The sequence below is a fragment of the Akebia trifoliata genome, chromosome 13, assembly GCF_017979445.1.
Source record: "Akebia trifoliata isolate Shusen 1 chromosome 13, ASM1797944v1, whole genome shotgun sequence".
NCBI classification, from domain to species: domain Eukaryota; kingdom Viridiplantae; phylum Streptophyta; class Magnoliopsida; order Ranunculales; family Lardizabalaceae; genus Akebia; species Akebia trifoliata.
This window is the reverse complement of record NC_141387.1, coordinates 1,622,433-1,646,307: the sequence shown is the minus strand read 5'-3', so window position 1 is coordinate 1,646,307 and position 23,875 is coordinate 1,622,433. Positions and strand designations below refer to the sequence as shown.

General features: G+C 34.9%; 2 protein-coding genes across 2 annotated transcripts; both read left to right on the top strand.

Moving 5' to 3' along the window:
* Positions 1-1,409: 1,409 nt before the first annotated feature.
* Positions 1,410-11,657, top strand: LOC147387200 (uncharacterized). Its single transcript, XM_086420333.1, has 9 exons — positions 1,410-1,750; positions 5,842-5,913; positions 6,777-6,866; positions 7,543-7,585; positions 8,281-8,387; positions 9,550-9,645; positions 10,434-10,624; positions 10,743-10,812; positions 11,281-11,657. Exons 1-9 carry the CDS (start codon positions 1,595-1,597, stop codon positions 11,380-11,382), a joined length of 927 nt encoding a protein of 308 aa, XP_086276459.1. The 5' UTR covers positions 1,410-1,594; the 3' UTR covers positions 11,383-11,657.
* A 2,016-nt stretch (positions 11,658-13,673) lies between these two features.
* EMB2369 (tRNA synthetase class I (I, L, M and V) family protein) lies at positions 13,674-23,052 on the top strand. The gene is given in 21 exon segments (XM_086420332.1): positions 13,674-14,126; positions 14,901-15,045; positions 15,149-15,205; positions 15,800-15,919; positions 16,015-16,119; positions 16,200-16,423; positions 16,536-16,602; positions 16,689-16,812; positions 16,815-16,842; positions 16,974-17,238; positions 17,330-17,524; positions 18,042-18,121; positions 19,127-19,189; positions 19,310-19,391; positions 20,032-20,109; positions 20,185-20,286; positions 20,407-20,579; positions 20,881-21,058; positions 21,627-21,704; positions 22,106-22,237; positions 22,646-23,052. Coding segments are annotated over 21 exon segments (2,892 nt in total). The 5' UTR covers positions 13,674-13,773; the 3' UTR covers positions 22,889-23,052.
* Positions 23,053-23,875: the final 823 nt, after the last annotated feature.

The following is a 23,875-nucleotide window of genomic DNA, read 5'->3' as shown; positions in this document are numbered from 1 at the left end:
CATAAATAATTTAAGAAATTAGAATGTAATAAGTAAAATTTGGGACTCCAATAGAAGCTTTCCTTTTATTTAAGTATGGGTAACTTTGAAGAACTCCTTTAGGTTTTGGTGAAAATTAGAGACACCAACTATTTTTTTCAAACTAAGGACACACCCCTTGACTTTGGCCTTCCATGAAGTGACCGATAAAAATGATTAAAATGCCCTTGGTTTCAATCTTTGGTATAAAATTAAAAAAAAAAAAAAAAGTCAATTTCTTTGTTAAAATTTTCTCTCTTTCAACCATTTGCACCTTTTGAACAAGATAGTCAAGCCTATAATTCATGAGATCAGTAATTAGGGTGAGGGCTGGTTTTGAATCCAAGTCTATGGTATCAACACCCACAAATTTTACCACTGCCTACGGACTTGTTGGGTCAATGGTATTAACGTCGATCTGAATAATGATATTATTTGTGCATATCATACATAGCACGTGTACTTCACATATATTAAATTATTAATTATGTTTAAAGCCTAAGAAACTACGACTAGTAAAATTTATAAATGAATCCCCCTAGTTAAAGTTACTTTTTTTTTTTTTGATGATGGGAGTTTCAGACTTGTAGGTTTGATTAGTTGGAGTGAGGCAACTGGCCTCTTAGAGTATCATATCTCAACCAAATGTTCAGGGTACATACAATACTTCCACAAACCACACATATCAGGTAAGTAAGGATAAATCCCTGTGAGTGGCCAACAAAGGGTTTTGAATTCAAGACCTCTCACTTTTTAGAAGGATGAAAGTCACTCCCTCTTTCTTTCTTTCTTTCAAAAAAAGTCGTTACTTATGCATCAGTGTGAGTCTCTTTCGATAATATTGAATTCTTGTACACATGGAAATGTACAGGAAGTTTTACATGAAGATGATATTAGGAATAATAAGATTTTAGTACCGATTAACCCTATTTTTTTTTTTTTTACACAAGAGTTGGCTGTGACCTAACTTCAATTTCCTTTGATTGCCACATATCACATTTATCATACCAATTTTATAAATGGAAATCTATGGGCAAATCAATGGTAAATCTATCATAATAAATAAGCCAGATTGTCCTTATCTAAACTTTAATTAATTATTATTTTTGGATAATGGGCTTTGTAAACAGACCATTAGGTCTACTCTGAAGTCCAAACCCACAATTTAATGCATACTTCCATTTATGCTTTTGTAGATAAGTATTACTAAGAATTTGGCCAAATTCCAAATATTCATGGATGTCTTGAATCAAAAGAATTTGAAACGTGGCGTGTGTGGAGACCTGGAGTAGGATTAAAAACTACCATCAGGAGTACTAGATTATCACTCCTCTCTCTGTCATAAAATTTTTTAAATTTTTTGTCTGTCTGTCTCAGGTTCTCTCAGCTGTCTGTAACTAACTCTCTGCTTCCGTTTACGAAGCAGAGGACATTAGAAACCATCTGTCGCTCTTTCTCTTAATTCTCTTTCAGAGTTTCTCACTCTATAAGAGAAAAACCAGAGAGAGAGAGAGAGAGAGAAAGAGAGAGAGAGAGCGAGAGAGGTTGTAAGCTCCGCCAGTACACTCTTGAGAAGATGTCGAATCATCCTTTCGAAGGTCTTAATGCATCTTCTTCAAAAGTTTATGAAGATCAGGACAACAAGGAGAAACAATTGGCGTTGTTGGAGGAGTTGGTGGAAGAGCTAAGGAACCCTGAGCACAGAGAAAAAGCTCTTCATGATCTCTCTAAGGTTTAGTCATTAAAACTCTCTTTGTTTGATTATAAAAATCTCTAATTTAGAAGGTTTGTAGGTTTTTTTTTTTTACCCCGATCGTTTTTTAATCTGTTAAGAATTGATAATCTTGTTGTTAGATGAGGGGATTTATTTGGGTTGTCGTTTGATCGTTAAATGCTTGGTATTTTTCGGCCAAAAGCATGCATTTTGGTTCTTAAACCACTGGAATCTATGAAAAAAAGTGAACTTTAATTGCTCCAAAGCATTGCAAGTGATTTTATCCTGATCGTTTTTTTTTAATCTGTTAAGAGTTGATTATCTTGGTGTTAAATGGGGGAACTTGTTTGGGTCCTCGTTCGATCGTTCAAATGATTCTTCAGAAAGATAAATGGAGCAGAGTGTCTAAATATTTGGTGGTTTTATGCTGAAAGCATGCATTTTTTTTTTTTGGGAGGGGGGGCGGCGAAGTATGCATTTTGGTTCTTAAACCACTGGAATCTATGAAAAAAAAGTGAACTTTGATTGCTCCAAAGCATTGCATGTGACTTTATCCTGATCGTTTTTTTTTAATCTGTTAAGAGTTGATAATCTTGTTGTTAAATGAGGGGATTTATTTGGGTTATCGTTTGATCGTTTAAATGCTTGGTATTTTTTGGCCAAAAGCATGCATTTTGGTTCTTAAACCACTGGAATCTATGAAAAAAAGTGAACTTTAATTGCTCCAAAGCATTGCATGTGACTTTATCCTGATAGTTTTTTTTTTAAAATCTGTTAAGAGTTGATAATCTTGGTGTTAAATGGGGGAATTTGTTTGGGTCCTCGTTCGATCGTTCAAATGACTCTTCAAAAACATAAATGGGGCAGAGTGTCTAAACATTTGGTGGTTTTATGCTGAAAGCATGCATTTTTTTTGGGGGGTAGTTTTACACTGAAAGTATGCATTTTGGTTCTTAAACCACTGAAATCTATGGAAAAAAAGTGAACTTTAATTACTCCAAAGCATTGTTTGTGGTTTTAGTTGTAAATCCTTTTTTAATCTGTTAAGAGTTGATTATCTTGTTGTTAAATGGGAGAACTTGTCTGGGTCATTTTTTTAATCGTTTAAATGACTCTTCAGAAACAATAAATGGGGCTTCTAGTGTCTAAATATTTGGTATTTTTATGCCAAAAGCATGCATTTTGGTTCTTAAATAACTGGAAATCTATGAAAAAAGTGAACTTTAACTACTACAAAGAATTGTATGTGGCTTTATCCTGATCGTTTTTTAATCTGTTAAGAGTTGATAATCTTATTGTTAAATGGGGTGGGGGGTGGAGGATTTGTTTGGGTCATCGTTTGATCGTTCAAATTACTCTTCAGAAACAATAAATGTGGCTTTTACATTCTAAATATTTGGTAGTTTTATGCCAAAAGCATGCATTTTGGTTTTTAAACCATTGGATTCTATGGGAAAAAGTGACCTTTAATTACTCCAAAGCATTGATGTGGGTTTATTTGTAAATCGTTGTGGTTACCTCTTCTAACTTGGAAGTATAATTGCTCTTATAGATTATTTTTGACTTATTTCTCTCGTTCAGTTTGAATACCTAACCGTCAAGATCATTTTAAACTCTAGGTAAGATAATTTTCTTCTTATTTTTTGAAGAGCAGATGTGTTTGTGCAGCTACCCCATCCCCACCTTTTTCAGTTTTTTTTTCTTTATTTGTTTCCTCTCACTATCGAAAGAAAAATGGCAGTGGGCCATGTACATATACTTAGCTCAAAGCATTTTTCTGAAAATATTTTCATAGTAATTGGTGATCAAGTTACAGAATGATAATTTTTTTAGCTATGTGCTTCATAATCTTTGGCTATGTGCTTTACTTCTTTTTTTTTTTTTTTTTAATTTTTTATTTCTTACGAAATAAATAAAATTTAAAATGAATAAATAAGAAGGTGTCATCTTGACAAGGTGGCAAACTTTGTGGATAGTAATACCCATAGAACTGGGATAAAAAATGTAGAAAACAAATTTTATTTAAATTGTTTATATAGATATGTGGAGGTCCACCAATATGGAAAGACAATCCATCAATCCAATTGGTCCAAATCTTCGAGTTATAAACCCAATGCAAAATTAGTATGTTGAAACAGGGATTAAAGTAGTGGATCTTTTAGCTCCTTATCGCCGTGGAGGAAAAATTGGACTATTCGGAGGAGCTGGAGTGGGTAAAACAGTACTCATCATGGAATTGATCAACAACATTGCCAAAGCTCATGGGGGTGTATCTGTATTTGGCGGAGTAGGTGAACGTACTCGTGAAGGAAATGATCTTTACATGGAAATGAAAGAATCTTAAATGGTTAATGAATATTTTTATTCCAAATAAGGCATCTCATGCACATTATTATGTTATCCTTTGAAGAAAGAGCATGCAATTGAGTACATAGAATATTAGCCTTTGATCTAATGAAGAAGTTGTTAATGGATAGCTGGAATTTTCTGATCATGTTGATGGTGGTCACTGCCTGTGGATAGATGCAAACTTTCGATCATGCTTGATGGTGGTCATTATTTGTTTGTGAAGTCCATCACTGTGGCATCTTGCTTGTTTTTGAGTCTACTGGAGCTCGTGGCCCATTAGATCAGATCTGTCATGGTCTCTTCCAAAAGCATACTAAGTAGGATGGTTAGGCTATAGCAAAAAGACTCTTGTGGAGAGAGAAAAAAAATTAGGTCCAGCGATGATGGTGACATTGCCGCCATACAGAGACATACCATGATCATTCTCTCTCAATAGAGCTTAAGCTCCAATACCTTGTAGGAGAAAAGTTTTATTTTAATTCTTGGATGATGATTACATTATCCTATAGGGTTTATGTAGAGATCCACCAATGCGGAAAAACAATCAATCAATCCAATCTAATATAGTTAATTAATCCTAATTGATGCAAATTTAGATCTTCAAGATATGTGATGAGATGCACCATAGCAATGATGTCATTGGTCAAAACTACTACATGGGTCTACTCCTCAAAAGCTCTACCGCAATGGCAGAGAAATTGACCTGCTTAGATTAGCCAAGTCACTAATATCACACTTAATCATTAAAGGCTTGCTAAGCTGCTTTAGAAGGACCGAAATGATTATCCCTGTAAGCCCATCCATACTCGCATATGCTTACAAGATTATCATGATTCATATAACTCGTTTCTATCATCCTTAACTTATCTATATAATGTTAAAGTATTTGCTATGAAACATTATAATAAGGTGTAGTGTAATGCATGCTAATAAAAAAAAAGTGTAATGCAATACACCGAATCATGATTAATATAGGATGAGATTGGTTTAGGATTAGGATTAGATTTGTTAAAAATAGACTTTATCTCTAGTTAGGATATAATTGTACTATTTTCTATATAAACCTCATTTTCTATATAAACCCTATTAGAGTACTTGTGATCAATTCAGAGAATAAATCCAGTTTCAGAAGGTGCCGACTAGCTTAGTTGGTAAAGTCTATGGCTGATGATACCATAGACTCACGTTCAATTCCCACTATCACCAAGTTAGTGATCTCATTAAAGGCAGGCTTACAAAAAAAAAGTCCCAGTCCCATTCTTCTACAAAACTCTCACCTGTTAAAAATAGAAAAAATAAAAAACAATCTGTTACTTAGGACTTTCCTAGGCTTCTCTTAGGTGTCTCGTCACTTGAATGACACATATCTTCTAGGCTTCGCCTAATGCTTTGACGAACCTGTTGAAAATATTACTTTAATGGGTAATTTGTTTGTTTCAATGATAAAATTCCAAATTTGGATTGACGCGTTAGATTGACACACATTTTAAATTTTCATCTTTAGACTAAATGAACTCCAATTGGCCATGTCTTGAGGCAAAATGCACTTTTTGTATTGCTGGATTTTATTTTTATCAAGTTGGGGTGTCTAATGTTAATTTATGTAGCTTCCCCTTTTTTTGTGCTAAAATGATTTGGGAGAGCGGGAATTGAGAAACGAGGTTTTGTCATTTGTTGCATATTCTATTTATTGCGTGTTTATGTTAAATTTGAAATTTTGGAGCTATGCATGGAAGACTCGTTGATCCTTTACTTTTCAGAAAAGGGAGGTTTTTCAAGATCTTGCCCCCTTGCTATGGAAGTCTTTTGGTACAATTACTGTGCTCCTACAGGTATGCTTGTGTTGTTTATCCACTGTCAGTTAGACACAAATACTCACTTTAATTTAGACTAGTGGGTGGCATTTGTGGTTCCACGTGATTTAGAAAATTTAATATTCATTTAAGGTTAGAATTGTCTTAATTTATAATTATTTTAAGAAGTTGTGTTAAAAATTTCAAATAGACAGTCTGAGCTTTATAACATACTATGTCATTTAATACAATATAAGGGCATCTTCACAATTTTAAAAATTTACTAATGTGAAATTATGTCAACGATAGTCACCTTTCTCTCATCATAATAGTAATTCTTCTAATACAAGTAAAATTTTCTAATTTGAAAATACTAACTAATGTGGATTTCCGATTTCGGTCAACAATACTCGCCCTTTTTTCGTTATAATAGTCAAGTTAACATGGATTAGTTCTTGAATTAATAACTAGGCTTTTTTCAGTTGGTTAATTAGCATTCTTGTTCTCTTAGTTTTTTGTACCTTTCAAATTTTATCACTGTTTTCCCTTCTATATTTTTTGCTTCTTATAAATGTAGCAGTTCTTTCCTGGCTTCATTATTGAAGACAAGTTACTATCATCAAAGCTAAAATTTTGTACTTATTGTATCATATATCTTTCTTCTTTTTTTTTTTTTTTTTTTTGTGTTTTACATTTCAATGCATTGTTCTTTTCTTTCTGCTTTGTCTTTATTTACTTCCTCCAAACTATCACATTAGTCAAGGTTCTTTATCAACACTAGCTCTTTTTAGATTCTACTTCTGTATCATAATATTTTTGGCTAAGTAAATATTACTTTTTTTTGCAACACATACTCTTCGAATATACCACCTTACTTTTTTTGCCCGATCGATGACTTGCAGGAGATCATTTCAGTATACCCTCTTCTCTCACCACCTACCCTCTCTGCAGCAGCATCAAATCGAATTTGCAATGCACTTGCTCTTCTTCAGGTCACTATTACATTATTTTTTAATTAGTTTTATGTCATGGTATTCTAAACCCATTTCTTCTAACTAATCATGTGGAATCTCTTTGTTTGGTAGTAATTACGTGTTTTCTACATAATGGCTGTATTTGAAGAAATGAAAGGTATTTTCATAGGTAAAAGAAATTTTATTAGAAGAGAGTGAGCAAATAAATACTAAGGCTCGAAGTGTGAAAGAGGCTCTGAGCTCCAAAGAAAGATTAAAAAGATCAAATGCTAGATGAGAGAAATTGATCCCATCAAAATTGACTCCTCATGAAATCATTAATAATGGAGGCCCACTGGTACTGGTAGCCAAGATGTATGATCCTTAATAGAATTGATTCCACGTCACCAAAAAAAAAAAAAAAAAACCTCTTTCAGAAAAATAATTGTGGCTTGAGGATGTAATATGGCAATAGAAGGGCGCTACAATGAACTTGCCATTATTTTTTCCATCTTTAGGAGTGTACACCAGGCTCAAATCTATTTATGAACTTTAATATTCTCTAGAAGTGATGCCAAAACATCAATAATTAATTGTGGTTTTTTGCATGCATATTGATGTCAAATATTACTATTTTCTTGTCTTGTTCATCATCCTGAAGTGACTGATGCAGTTCTCTCTCTCTTTTTTTTCCTTAAAATTTCTGTTTATACAGTGTGTTGCTTCTCACCCAGATACAAGGACCAAATTTCTCAGGGGTAATTTTTCTGATTCCTCTTTGTCATATTTAATCCATGTCTTAATTGAAAAGCATCTTAATAAACAAACTAAGAAATTTTACATTTGTGGATTTAATACATATTTAAAAACTTCTTACAATTTGTTGTGGTATCCTATTTTCTTTTGCAAACGACTTGTAAAAATCACTACTTTACATATATGGAAGTATGCTGTCCGAGATTATCATGAATTCTAGGATCTTCAGCATCTTATTCAATTTTCATGGTAGGCATATGACTCACCTATACTTTAGTGGAGAATAAACTTTATTCGTCTTGAGAGTCGTACATCTTTATTCTTACATTTCTGGGGTATTGGTGCCTAATCTTTGTATGTTGTTGGTATGGTAGATTTGTAGCTGGTATTGCTGCAAGGTTTTAATTTTGACAATGCTTATAAGAGGGTTGGGGTTTTAATTTTAAAATGCAATATATGAATGAGATTTGATCAATAGGTTATTAATTTCAAAGGACGCTTTACTCAATTGCTTCTTCTGTTTCTGTCAATAAAAATAGAGTCTCTATCTGTTCTTTGGGTTTGTTATACATGAATTATGGATTACGGAATAATTCTTTTATTATCTATTTCATGAAGATGCATTTGGTATTGTCCGTCTGGTTGACCAATATGAGGAACTTAGTGACTGAATATTATTCATTATGTCCTTTTGCAGCTAGTCTACCTTATTATCTCCACCCTTTCCTAAGTTCTACATGCAAGACAAGACCATTTGAGTATTTGAGGCTTACTAGTTTGGGTGTTATTGGTGCACTCGTAAAGGTACTTAAGTTCTTGAAGATTTTATATTTCAAAACTTTATATGTCCCTCTTTTAATACACTTGATAACTCTGAAATAACTTGAAATCTAAAGACATCTTACCTCTAAAATATACAATTGCACTTAGAATTTCATGAAAAAGGCTAAATTAACCATATGATGTTCTAAAAAATACCCAGTACAAGATACACGGGCAATTGAACATATTAAGTATTTTTAAAAAGCTTTTGTCATGCAGGGATCTATATCTAGATAGATTATATTTTCGCACCTAAACCATTAAATGACAACTTTCGTTTTGTCCTATGGGCTCCAGTTAGTATAGCATATGTAGGAAGAAAATCTTACCTCACCCCCAATCATGTATTTTGATGCTGATCTCCCCTATGAAAACTGCAAAAAGTCTAAAACTGGGTACGAGACCCTCCGACGAATAAAGGTACGATTTTCTACCTACAACATAAAAAGATAAAATTTTTATGCCTTCAGGGAGGTTTCTTCCAAGATCTAGACTTCACGGAAAAGGCCCTGTATAGAAAAAGCTTCTATGACATGTAGCATCAGTTGTATACAGGGCAGTTTGTCTACATGGAGTGAAACTTGGCCTTGAGGTGGCGTGAGCTCCAACTTTTCTTTCAATAATTTCCAAAACATTTCATAGAAAAGTCAATAGAATTTTTTTAAACGATTAACTAATTAAAAAATAAAAAAGAAACAAAGCTTGCCTCTATGCCCATCCTCTTCATTTCAAGCCTTCCTTTTACCCTTCTAGAGTCATCAACTTGCACCAAACTTTTCCTTTTGTTGTTCTTGGTCTTCTTGCCCAAACCCTTGAAGGCAATCTTTTATTATTTTGTCCTTATTTGTCTCAGCACTCTTTAGGATGAGTAAGCTAGTCTTGAACCCACAATCTACTCGTATCGCAATATGTCAACCAACTGAATTATGGGTCTAAGCCCCTTATTCTGATCACTCGTCCATCTCAATATCCTTATCTGCACTCGTCCATGAACATATTCCAATCCATGTAAAGGTTGGACACTATTTTACATTATCAGTCAACCTGACGCATTCTTCTTCCTTTTATCTAGGCTTGGGACTGGCAATGCAAAACCTAATGCACACATGCGGAGTCTGGAAATAATTTGAATTTTCTTTTGCAGGTTGATGATACAGAAGTTATCTGCTTCCTTCTTGGATCAGAAATAATACCCTTGTGTCTGTGTTCCATGGAGAATGGAAGTGAACTTTCGAAAACAGTGAGTCACAATTCTTTCTTGATCAACTATGAATATTTGAATATCTTAGGTGTCTCTCCTTCCTGTTATTTTTTTGAATTTGTGCACATTCCAAACATGTTGGTTCTATATTCAACAATGTTTAGCAGTTTAGAGAGATTAAAGATGATTCCATTTTAATTTCTGCTCTTAATAAAGCACGTGTTCACTATGGGGTCTTGACTGCCAGGGACTGTCCTATGGGGTCTTAAGAGTTGTCGTGTCTATGAAAAGATTGTCCTTTTGAGCTTTGTTTGTTTGAGGTTGGTCTTGGACTAGTATCGATTTTCAATACGGATAGTAGGTAGAAAATAAATCCAGAAAATTCCATAAATTGACACACCTGAAAAATTATAATATGGTAGAAGTCAAAAACATAGAAAGCATATCTAGATCTGGTGAGACACTAAAAGCCTTGTAACTAATACGCAACTAGCAGTAGAAACACAACTGAAAAAATTGGTATTTTTATAGTGTTATTGTCGAATAATTGGCATCCATAACATGCAGTTGATATGGTAATTTAAGGTAAAAATGACTATTTTTTTAAAATTTCTCTTGTTGTTGTTTGCTTTAGAAAATGAGAGAAAATGAGTTCCAAGCACATCATCTCCCCTTAGTTGAACTGCAATACCATACTGCCCCACATTCTTTGTCAAGCACCTCATTTTAATTGAATGATTTTGAGTTTGTTGTCTTGAGAGGTGCCATAATTTTTTAAGCTAACATGCTTTTGAGTTCTTAATAATTGACTTTTGTTAAATGTATAGGTGGCTACCTTTATTGTTCAGAAAATTCTGTTGGATGATAAGGGGCTGCAATATGTTTGCGCAACAGCAGAACGATTTTTTGCTGTAGGCCGTGCTCTGGGAGCCATGGTTACATCGTTGGATGACCAACCCTCTTTACGACTGCTTAAACATATAATTCGATGCTATCTTAGGCTTTCTGAGAATCCAAGGTTGGTTAATGAAGTAATTCACGAACTGAATTCTAAAATAGTGGTGCCATTTTTAAATAGCTACGGTTTGTTTTATATATATAGGCATGAATGCATGATCCTTGTTTCCACGATGCAGGGCTTCTGAAGCATTAAAACATTGCCTTCCTGAAATATTACGAGATGAAACTTTCTGCAGCAACCTTAGTGTAAGTGCTACTTCTGAAATTTGTTAGGATCTCCTACTCTTAAATCACCCTTAAGGGTGTTCTAGTTGAAGTGAGTTGACCTTTCATGGTGTAGACTCGATTATTGTTGCCCTTTTTCTTCAAAGTTACAACACTGCATTCAACATTGTGCCGACGTGGGGGTGTGCTCAGAACCATAGATGCTTTCCTCGAGATACATGTAAAACCATATATGGTTCTGAGCAAACCTCCACATCAGCTCAGTGTCATTGTTCTTCAAAAGGTCACAATTGCATGTTTTCTTTCTTCCTGTCCGATGGTTGTGGTCATATATGTTGGGTTATGAGGGACCCATCTAATTATGGTCCTTGACTTCCTTTTACGCTCGAAAATGCAACTAACCCATCTCTTTAATCTAAACTTTGTACTCTCTCTCTCTCTCTCTCTCTTTTATTTTTTCAATTTTAATTTCCTTTGTATATTTATCAGGTAGATCCAGCAGCTCAGCAGTGGCTACTACAACTCATCCATAATTTGTATGGTGGCAACCGGGTGGCAGCACTTCAAGCTGGGGGATCAAGGGTTATATAAATTATAATGAACTCTAATTGCTTCCAGAGGAACCCATAGTTCTTTTTTCTCAAACCAACAAGGATCCCACTCGAAGCAACCTTTCTATTTATCCTTTTTAGCTTTAAATACAGCGTTACATAGAAGACTTTCTTGTTGTTTATAGTCTTATATAGTGTAGTAAGAAACAGGTGGATTGAAACACTTAAACTGAAATTACAATCCATAGGTAAGAAGTTGTAGAGTGGAGTTAATGCTGTATTTTGCAGAAGGCAAGATCACCCTTCATCTCCTTATCTCCTGATTTATTAACATTAGTACTCAATATGGGAACTTTATTTAGTCATGATCTAGAGCGACCCATGTTTATTGGAGAATAAACACATTGGACTGCTTGCCATATAAAAAAAAACAACTTGATTAGCAGTCCATTGTATCGTAAACTCCAACTAAAACACACCGTCTAGACACCTTTCCTATGCTATATAGGAACGGGGCACCGTTCTGGATCCTGACTCAACATTTTTACCCTTCACTTTCCAAAAAAAAATCGACATTCAAATCTCAAGAATGAGACAAGAATTTTAGAGAGGTTTTAGATGATGGGTTTTGGTAAGAAATCGAAGGCCAAGATGTACCGTTCCAAAACCACCTAGTAATTATGGACACTGAACTTGTTTACTCCATTACTGTTATTTTGTTGTGTGTGTGAGAAGGGGGGGCGGGCATGAAAGAGTTGTGCTAGAGTGACCTCAGCGGGGGACACCTTGATGTGGTTGTGCATGTCCGTAGATGTATTTTACTCTTATCTTGGAGAAACGCATCTACGGGCATGCGTACATCATCACGTCAAGATGTCCTCGTGTGTCTCCCACTGAGGTCACTCCAACGTTAATTGACATGAAATGATTGTTTATATAGAAATCCATGGGTCAAAATAGGGAAAATTAGTTAATGGACTCTAAAATAATTACTAAACTCTCTCTTTCTAAACACCCTTTAACAAAAGTTTTGAGGTATTAAAAATATGAATTTTCACCTTACATGAGTTTTTTCTCATGACGATCCATTTCGACCAAACGGCATACTCATTTTCAAAGATATAGACATAACTTTCAATATATTTTAACAATTTGTGAAAATCAATGAAGAACAAAGAACAAAAGACTCATAATTTTGAAGATTTAGACGTAATTTTTAATCTAAATATTTGATTCACTATCATTATACATACATTTATGATGTTTCATCAGGATCTATCTAATTAATAACTTACCAAAGCTCATTGCTTTGGTAATTTTTAAAATGACAAAAGAAGTGAAACAAGATATTTTGAATACTTCAAAAGTTTTCTTAAGATGGAGAGGGCATTTTGAAGTAATTTTTTTTTATACTAATAAGAGCAACTCCAGCGCAAATAGCCATACTAGATAAGCATAATTTGTAGGCATTTTATTATAGAGAGGCATTTTGCTTATTCAAGGGGATTGAACTCCAATTGTACTAATCAAAGTAGCTCTTCACAAATTCATCTACAGTAAAATGTCTCTCAACTGCCATATATTTTACTGTCAACAAGTGGAGAGAGAGAGAGAAAATCTCATTCTCTTCTTTTACCTCTTTTCTTTCTAAGGAATTTCAAAATTCCTAATTGGCTCTGTAAAACAACAATTAGGAGGGGATGCCTAGTCCGAGACCTAGTGTGTTGGAGTCGTGGTTTTAAAATTCGTCTGAGACTGGGACGTATCACCCTAGTTAACTCGATATTGGAGTTGAACGAGACCAACTCACAAAGTCACTTTTTTGATTGAGATTTAGGACTCACGCTTAATTTTTTGATTTTTTGAATGAGTCGTCTCAAACATATTGAAAAACTCGTCCGAAACAACTTGATATCGAGCCTGGATGAGACGAGATGCGAAACCGAGTTTGGAGTTGCTCTAATACCACACCAATTCCTATATTTAGTTGGTGTGGCATTAGAGAGTTGCTATTGCCATGCCAATTTTTACTAATGCCACACCAATTAAATATAGGAATTGGTGTGGTATTAGTAAAAGTTGGTGTGATAATAGTAACTCTCATATTATTAACTTACCATCCAAATTTGAGATATTTAAAAAGAAAATTCCACGTTAGGTTTCCCATTTATATCCTAAAGTTACTATCCTGAGATATGATTAGATAATCAAATGTCCTTTGTTGGGCATAAAGTACACATAGAGAACTTCTATTACCACACCAACTTTTACTAAGAGCACCCCAAAATGTGTCTTCTTGTCACGTATTACCCGTCAAATTAATCGCCCCCAGCATTATCTTCTTAGATTCTTCAATTTTTAGCCACGCCACTGCGTTCCACACTTCCACTCCCTCCATAATTCTTCTTCCATCTCTGCTTCTTCTTCAAGAATGCAGACACAGTTACAAACACAAATGCAAATCCAACTGCTTCTACCATCTCCATTCTCCTCTCCTAGCTGGCCATCTCTCAGAACCATTAACACAACCACCCCTTTTCGTCTCCAAGTCTCGAAGGTCAGAACCAGCAATATAAGAAGGAAAACTAAGGTCTCAAATGAAGCCAAGCAATCACATCAGAATCAACAACTACAACAACAGCAGTCGAGGACAGCATACCCATTTCACGAAATAGAGCCACGTTGGCAGCGTTATTGGGAGGAGAATCACACTTTCAGAACCCCTGATGAAGTCGATACTTCCAAACCCAAGTTCTACATCCTTGATATGTTCCCCTACCCAAGGTACACCCCCTCTAATCTTTCTCTCAGTTAAACCCAAATCTTTGTTTCTTAAAGTTTTGATTTTTTTTTCACCGTTACTCACTGAAAAACATCAAAAACCAATCTCAACCCACTTTTTTTTGTGTGGTAATTTCACTTGTGTGTTTAATTCTATAGTAGGAGCAAATGGGCATTAAAATTTGGGATTGTTTGAGAGTTTAAACCCAACTCTTTGTTTCCTCAAATTTTTATTTTTTTTCACCATTACCCGTTGAAGAACATTGAAAACCAATTTCAAGCCAACTTTTTTATTGTTGGTAACTTCACTTGTGTGCTCAATTCTATAATAGGAGAAAATGGGTATTAGAATTTGGGATTGTTTGGGAATTTATAAATTTATATTGGCTGGTTAAGTTTACTCTTATCAGTCAAATTGATGTGAATTTCATTGTGATTTGCTTGTTTGGTGGAGAATTATGTATCCTGAATTTTGATAGATTGATGCAGTCTACAGTAGAAGAGCAAATGGGTATCAGTATTTGGGATTGGTTGGGAGTTTATAACTCTATATGGGTTGTTTAAGTTGACTCCCTTATTGGTCAAATTAACATGAATTTCATCGTGATTTGATGGAAAATTCTGTGATCCTGAATTTGATAAATTGGTTGGGAGTTTATAAGACTTTAAGGCTTGGCTAAGTTAACTCCCTTACCTGTCAAATTAACGTGAATTTCATTGTGATTTACTTTTTGTGATGGAGAATTTTGTGGTTCTGAATTTGATAAATTGTTACAGTGGAGCTGGTTTACATGTGGGTCATCCACTTGGATATACTGCTACAGACATTCTTGCTAGATACAAACGGATGCAAGGTTGCAATGTTTTGCATCCGATGGGTTGGGATGCTTTTGGATTGCCCGCAGAACAGTATGCAATTGAGGTTTGCTTTGCAATTTTGATATGCTAGTTATGTTTGTTGGCCAAATATTCTGTTGATTATGCCTTGATGCTAACGTGCTATTTTCTTTTTAATGTGCAAATAGACAGGAACCCATCCAAAACTCACAACAATTAAGAACATTGGGCGTTTTCGCTCCCAGGTCATGTAATGTCTGTTTCTCTTGATGAATTTTCATTATTTTATATCATTTGACTCTAATATGTTTCTATGTAATTCCAATGAGATCCCTTTGTTCAGCCCATATAGGTTCCCCAAATCAACTGAAGAATTACTGGACTCTAATGTTTTTTTTTTTTTTTTCATATATAAGTAAAGATAATTTATTGAAAAAAGGTGGTTGAGATGACCAACTCAAAGGATATAAAGAGGAAAAAAGAAAGAAAAATAATTGAAGACAACCACTAAGCCAAAACCCAAACCCAAGGACTACCTTTCCTCAAGATTACAAACCCTATTCCATCTTACAAGAAAATATCCCTAAACTTCTTTATGGGTTTACACCAAAAGAACAGGAATGCCAAGGACTTGTGGGCCATGTTTGTCATAACTTGTGGGTCATGCCTAATGGGACCAGAACGTACTAAGATTTGATTGTTTCATGCTTTTCTTTTCATGATTTGTGCGAATTTATGTTGCACACTTTTGTGTTAACTTGTCACTGATAACTTCTCCGTCAGTTAGTTATGCCCATAATCTGATTCTTTGTCTCTATGTTGATTTATTTATTTTGCAGCTTAAATCACTAGGTTTCTCATATGACTGGGATCGCGAAATTTCAACCACCGAACCAGAATATTATAAATGGACACAATGGATCTTTCTTCAGCTCTTCAAGCGAGGACTTGCATACCAGGTCTGGATTGTTTCTTGCTTTCTTTCGTTTTTATTTTTATTTTTAAATTTAACTAAGTATCACCTCTAATGATGCTCCACAATTTTCATTGTCAGGCTGAAGTGCCAGTAAATTGGTGTCCTGCACTTGGTACTGTTTTGGCAAATGAGGAAGTAGTGAATGGGCTTAGTGAACGTGGTGGTCATCCAGTTATACGGAAGGTATAATACTATTTTTAATGAGATTTTTTTGGTTAAGGGGTTGCCAATTATGTTGACATGTTTTTTTTATTATCAATCAGCCAATGCGCCAATGGATGCTCATGATTACTGCATATGCCGATCGTCTTCTCGAAGATCTGAATGGCCTTGATTGGCCCGAAAGCATAAAGGAAATGCAGAGAAACTGGATAGGGAGGTCAGAAGGAGCTGAGATGGAATTTTGTGTGCTTGATCGTGATGGACATGAAAGAGACATGAAATTCACTGTCTATACAACCAGACCAGATACAATCTTTGGAGCAACGTATGCTTCGGAATATATGTAGTAATATAGGTTTATAATTGTCATATGGACATGTTGGCAAGTCTGCGATAGGATGTGCATTTACGGCCTCCTTCTCTATTTATATGTGCAGATATCTAGTTGTGGCACCTGAGCATCCCTTGTTGTCATCGTTGGTGTCTGAGGCCCATAGAAAATGTGTACGTTTATTGGTTGCTATATCCAATTCTGCCTTAATGGATACTTAATCTTGGACAAATAGAAGGCAACTAATCTGTAAGTGCAGGTAGAGGATTATAGAGAACTTGCATCAAGAAAGAGTGACCTTGAGAGGACTGAGCTTCAGAAGGAAAAAACAGGTGTCTTTACTGGTTCTTATGCTAGAAATCCAGCTAATAGGGAAGCTATTCCAATTGGGTCGCAGATTATGTTCTAGGAAGGTGTGTTCACCGTTATAGTTTTCAAGTGTCAAGCACATGTTGTGATTTTGTTTTCTTAACTCCTGAATAAATATGAAGAAATTTTATGAAGTATGCCCAAAATATATTACCATTTTTTTTTTCTGTTGCAGTTATGGTACCGGAGCAATAATGGCTGTACCCGCCCATGATTCTCGTGATCATGATTTTTCTGTGAAATATGACATTCCAATTTGTTGGGTTGTGAACCCGGACGATGAAAGTTTTAGTAATTTTGAAGAGTCATATTCAGGGGAAGGTATTATGATAAATTCATCGAGTTCAGCATCCGAACTTAATATCAATGGCTTGACTAGCAAAGAAGCTGCTTCCAAAGTCATTGATTGGGCTGATAGTACTGGGCATGGGAAGAAAAAGGTACTGGGTTTCTCCGAATATTTGAAAATATGGGTATGTACAATTGCTTCATCTAGATTGTAAGTTGAGTCTTAGTGATCTTTTTCTTTAGGTGAACTACAAGCTGCGAGACTGGCTTTTTGCTCGGCAGCGTTATTGGGGGGAGCCTTTCCCATTAATTTTCTTAGATGATACTGGTGAGATTGTCTCGCTTCCTGAGAGTGAACTGCCCGTTACGCTACCCGAATTGGATGATTTCACTCCTACAGGAACAGGGGAACCACCGTTAGCAAAAGCCGCATCTTGGGTATGCCCTATTGTAATGTGATTTTATTTAATTTTTTAATTTTTTTATGGACATATTTTGTAACTGTTGAGGTAAATATAAAAGCCTCCTCACTTGTGAGTCGTCATACTCAACCATTGGATAGTCCAACTATGTGGTAAATGCCTTCTCGATGTACATCTTTGGTATCTTCAGTTCCAAATGCTAGCTCTAAAGCATGTGAATGGGAAACTTAAATAAGAGCTCTACAACCTTCTTTCATCCTTTCTCTGGTAGCCTTAATTGGCTTCTTTTGATTCTCTCCGGAGTCCTTTGCTGGTTGCTTGATTGTCCAACTATATATTTTACCTCTTTTTGTACTATTAATATGCCTATAATCATTGTTAGATGGGATATGGTTTGTACTCTAGATGATTCTTAAGTGGGCCTTGTCTTTTTGTAGTTTGTTCTTTGGGGCCACCTGGCGCCCTTTTAAATAAAATTTAAACTTATCAAAAAAAAAAAAATGAAGTTATTTATCATTATTTTTGTGTTTCAGATTAGAACCACTGATCCTATATCTGGAAAACCTGCAACACGAGAAACAAGCACCATGCCACAATGGGCTGGTTCTTGCTGGTAATGAGTTCTGAGTTCTTATGTAGCTTTGGATAGTTTTTATCTGTTGTTGTCATTGTTCTTGTTGCTGCTTCTGTTGTTATGATTATTCTTATATGTGGAGCATCTGTTTATCTCCTTTTCAAGTTTAATTTGTCAATACGTATTGATGTCTTCTTATAGCCCTTATTTTGATTAGCAACCTATATAGAGGTACAACAAGGGAAACTTAATAAAAAAGTTGGGAATATCCGATAAGGATTCACTTAGCCGACTTGTTGGGATAAGGTTTTGTTGTCGTTGTAGTTGTAAAAGTGTTGGGAAAGAAAGCAGGGAACGGGGAAACCCCATCCTGACAAATTAGTGAGCACTAAACCATTGGAAGATCAGTAGACCCATATACCTAGTTACTATCCAAGTTTGGTACAGCTCATGCACTTGAATGGGTTATGTTGTGGGGATTAAACTAAAAAAATAAAAGAATTGAGAAGTGGAAAACATGTGAAATTGACAGAAGAATAAGCCCATCAATAAAAGTTTATTGCATAAATATTTAAATATTATGTGACAGTATATCATGTGTGACGTGTATTTATATATTGTTTTTTTCCCATGTATATGTTAAATGCAGGTTTTTAGTTGGTGAGTTACAGATAATTTGTGTAATTCGCCAATCATGCTAATAGTCAAGACATCCATCTGCATTATAAACCGGCATCAACCCAAAATTAGAGTTTTCACTCTTAACAAATGTTTGGTCTTAAATGTCGTTCTTTTGTAGTTTCTCTAACCCACATTGAAAAATTAATTTTACCTGGTTTTTTATGTTGTAGTTTGCATTAAGCATTTAGGCATATTTTAAATGAAGATCATTTCTTTTTTTTTTTTTTTGGTTGGTGTTTATGTAATCTCTATCGACTAACATCTAAGTCTTTTTCTCTCTCTTCCATTTTTTTCCTCGCTGATTTAGAATGCTAGGAAACTTCTATACAATGGGATTTGAGGTTCTTTGCTATTTATGTCCAGGTACTATTTGAGATTCATGGACCCAAAAAATTCCGAAGCATTGGTTGACAAATCTAGAGAAATGTAAGAGTAGCTATTTCCATACCTTTTACTTTATGTTTGTCTGATTACTATGGTAAAAGTATATGCGGTGCAAGTTAAGCTTCGATATCTAAACCACTTTTAGCATGTTTTCATCTGCAGGTATTGGGGCCCAGTTGATATTTATGTTGGTGGTGCTGAACATTCTGTGCTTCACTTACTTTATGCAAGGTTCTGGCACAAGGTTTGTCATCCAAATTTGTGCCATTTGGCATTTAGTCTATTAATATATCACTCCCTAATGATTTGTATGTCTGGGGGATGAGTGGATACTATATTGAAATTTGAGTTTGTTTGGCTCTATACCATCCTTTCTGTTTTCTTTTTTCTTGCTAAAAACCCATACTGCCTAGGTTCAAGTGGCGAACAATTCTTGAGGGAAACTTTACATGTTCAAACATCCTTTGTAATCCCGTCTAGGTAAAAACGTATATGACAAATCTTGTATATCTTTGGTTGAAGATATTACTTGACACCATCTCTCTCATTGACAAGTTCAAGTTGTTTTATGTTATTAAAAACTGAAAAGTGTACAAACTCTGGTATCTTATTATCTTATATCCAATGACTATTTCACGCACAAAGTAATGCTTTATATAAACTGGTGGAAGAATTTTAAGATTATGACCGTCTGAGTGTGCTTTTCTTTTTGATGGTTTCATTTCTTATCATATCCATTTTATTAAGTTTAAAGAACTCAAAGAATGTACTGAATTTCAGATAACTTGCTTGCGTGCATCTTATCATAATGAATCAATCATTCAATTTTGATATTCTGCTTGGTGTATTTTTTGAAGGACCATTAATAAGATTCTGCATTTTAGGTGCTCTATGACATAGGTGTTGTGTCCACCAAGGAGCCCTTCCAATGTCTCATAAATCAAGGGCTAATACTTGGGGAAGTAAGTGGAGTTGCTTGCTTGCACCAAATTAATGCTACCCATTGTTATATAAATTTCTAATAATTTAAGTAACAGGTTGAGTATACGGCATGCAGAGACCCCGATGGGAAATTAATATCTGCTGAAGCGGCTGATGTGCTGGCAGAGCATTGTCAGGAAAAGGTGCCGGAGGAAAAGGTCTGTCTCGGTACACGAAATTGATGCATTCAACTTGCTATTGAATTAGGGAATAGGTTCTCTCTATTAGTTCATCATTTCGTCAATTTGCTTACTACATCTTGTTGTGCCTTTACATAGGTCATGAAATCTGGTGATTCTTTTGTACTCAAAGACAATCCAAGCATCCGTTTGATTGCACGAGCTTATAAAATGAGTAAAAGTAGGGGAAATGTCATTAATCCCGATGATGTCGTTTCCGAGTATGGTGCAGATTCTCTTCGTTTGTATGAAATGTTCATGGGACCATTAAGGTAGCCTTTGGCTGAGCAGAAATCCAAACTCTATAATATAGAATTATAGAGAACTTGTATTGCCACACCAACTTTTTCTAACACCACCCCTGGATGTGTGCTAATTCTTTGGTGATTTACATATGAATTGATGTGGTGTTAGCAAAAGTTGATGTGGCAATATAATCTCTCATAATATATTCTACTGAACATATTTCCATCTTTTAGCTTTGCTTTTCTAGAGATTCAAGGGATGGAGTATCAACTGCAGCTGCTTTTTTTAATTGTGTTGTTTACGTTTACCTTAATTTTCTTTTTTCAGAGACTCGAAAACATGGAGTACTGGTGGTATTGAAGGTGTCCACCGATTTCTAGGGAGGACTTGGAGGTTAATTGTTGGTCCACCTTTGCCTAATGGATTATTCAAAGATGGGACGGTGGCAATCGATGTTGAACCTACTTTGGAACAGCTTCGTTCTCTGCATAAATGCATTGAGAAGGTCATATTTATGTCAATTTTGTATTATTATTTCCAGCCTTTAATTTCTGTATTGTTCCTTTGCCTTGATTCTAGCACAAGTATTACCTAGACATTGTTGACTTCTGTTCTTATGGGTACAGTTAACATGTGCCCTAAGGGCTCACATTAAGATGCATTAAATACACCTCCAAAAAAAAAAAGGAAATTGGAGTGACTTTTTTTCCTGATAAATAATGAAGAGTGACTCTTCTAATGCCCTTAGATGGGTAAGTTGTGAAAGGATTGGTCTATGACTTTTGTATCACATCATAGATTACTTAAGGCAATTAGAAGCGAGGGATAATATTCTCTTGGCATAATAAATGGTGTAGATAGCAATGTTCTTGTCCATTAATATAAAACTTTTACATCTCTCATCAAAAAGCTATCTTATTAGAGAACATAAGACTTTGAAATAAAGTAACTGGTCCTCAATAGAATTCTCTATTGTAGGCACTCTTATGTATTGTTTCAGTTGCACTTTTCAATTGGGTTATCTTCTGATTAAATTGTTCCCACTGATTGATTGGTTTGATTTTGATTAGCAGGTAACGGAGGAAATTGAAGGGACACGATTCAACACTGGAATTTCTGCAATGATGGAGTTCATTAATGCAGCATATAAGGTTTCCACTTGTACTTGCTCCCCAAAAATTTACGAGATTTTCTAAATTATAACCATTACGAGTTGAGGTTGACCACCTATCATGTAGTATAATACTGACTGTTGCCTAGTTTCACATCAGAATTGATTGAGTGGAGTGTGCATGTGCGTGTGTCTGATCGGTTAATAATTAAACTTGTTCTTGATTATGGATCATCTATTCCTTCAACAATACGTGAAGTTTTGATCCCCCATTTATAATTTATTTATGCCATCCGTTTGTAAAATATAATAGCTCACCTTCTATATGATGACATGATCCTTGGCTACCATTTGTTTCGCTTACTCCCATTTTTTAGGTATGTTAGAGTTTTTTCCCATAAATTGTCGAACTTAAGTTTTCGGCATTTTTCGTATTTTCAGTGGAATAAACATCCAAGGTCAATCATTGAAGCATTCGTTTTGTTGCTTTCTCCTTATGCACCTCACATGGCAGAGGAGCTTTGGCTTCGCCTTGGTCACTCAAATTCATTGGCGTATGAGCATTTCCCAAAGGTATTTATTCGTCTTTTCTTGAAAGATCATCAGTAGCTTGTGTACTTTATGACAAATGCTGAAAGAAAATGCCAAAAGACTAGTTTAATTTTCAAAGTTGTACACATGAAGAATAGTATTACTTTGGTTTTGGCTAATATGATTCAAACCTCCACGCTCCATAAAATAAATCGGTAAAACTTAAATATGGGTTTCTCTTCTTGTGGTTGGATACGGGATATTGATTTATATGAACTTAGGAATGCTTTGAGGCTTCGATGTCTTATAGAAATTGTCGTCTAAAACTTGTATTTTCTTCACTTGTCATTGTTATGTATGTTGTTGCATAGCTTGGGAGATACTCATAAAGAACCTTCCCCTTCAAGAGGAACTTCAATCATCGTCTCATGTTAATCTGCTAAATTGCAGGCTAATCCCGAGTACTTAAAAGACTCAACGGTAGTCCTACCAGTTCAAATAAATGGGAAGACGAGGGGTACCATTCAGGTTGATCAAACATGTGAGGAAGAGGACGCATTCAAATTAGCATCACTCGATGATAAGCTCTCCAAGTATTTAGTTGGAAAGACAATCAAAAAGAGAATATATGTTCGCGGCAAAATCTTGAATATTATCTTGGACCTTCAAAATGTCAAGGTAGGCCAACGGTAGTCTCTCTCTGTCTCACTGGGTTTTCTACCTGTAAATGTATTAATTTTTTTTTGTGATTTTGGACCTGTGCCCTCACAATCACCCCGAGATTGTAGTTGTAACGTATAACATACCGAAATAGAAAGAAAAAAAAAAAGAAGAAAATTTCAGTTCTTTTCGGGTAATATTTTGTCAATCCATTTTTTTTTTTTTCCATTGTTCAAAGTTTCGTGTCATTTCAAAATATTTTGTTGGGACATTTTGGTTTGCTCTGCGATTGTAACGGAAATATAGACAAAATGTTATCCCCTATGGAAATATAGTTGGGTGGTTAAGTGACTGATGCACATAGTTTGAAATTCTGCGCTTTTCAGAATGTTTCATTTGAGGCATTTTCAATATTTATTAAGATCAAAGTGAAATATTGGATGTTTTCCAAATGTTTCGAATTGTCTAATAATGTTTTGGTCGAGATTGTCTTGATTTTTCTTTTATTCAGACCGTTACCTTGAAATGAGATTTTAAACCTTGCCCATGGGTACCAATCTAATTAAAATCAACTTAAAAATAAAAATAATAATAATAGGACTATAACAACAATAATATATACAAAGACTAAGCCTTCAATGGGCATTTTCCAAAAGAATAAAAAGAACACAAAATTGCATTAAAAATCTATTTCCCTCCTTTTCCTTGGGTGCATCAATGTGTGCTTTAAAAAAAATAGTACCCAAGTTTTTGTGCTTCTCTTAGTACTCAATTTAGTAAAATCTTTTTTTTTTCCTAGTCAATCCCTAATCCCCATTCACCACTTCTTACGGTTGAATGTCTTAATTGTTCAATCTCACTGTTTTCATCCTAAAAAATTGGATTTTTGGTATCCTAATCAAGTTTCATAGATTTCATTCTATCGGAAATGATTTAAGAAGGAAGAAGTCATTTTCAAGGGGGTTTTCAACTTTTTTTCTTTGTTTTAGGATAAAAAACAATCAAGGACGGTTCTTTTGG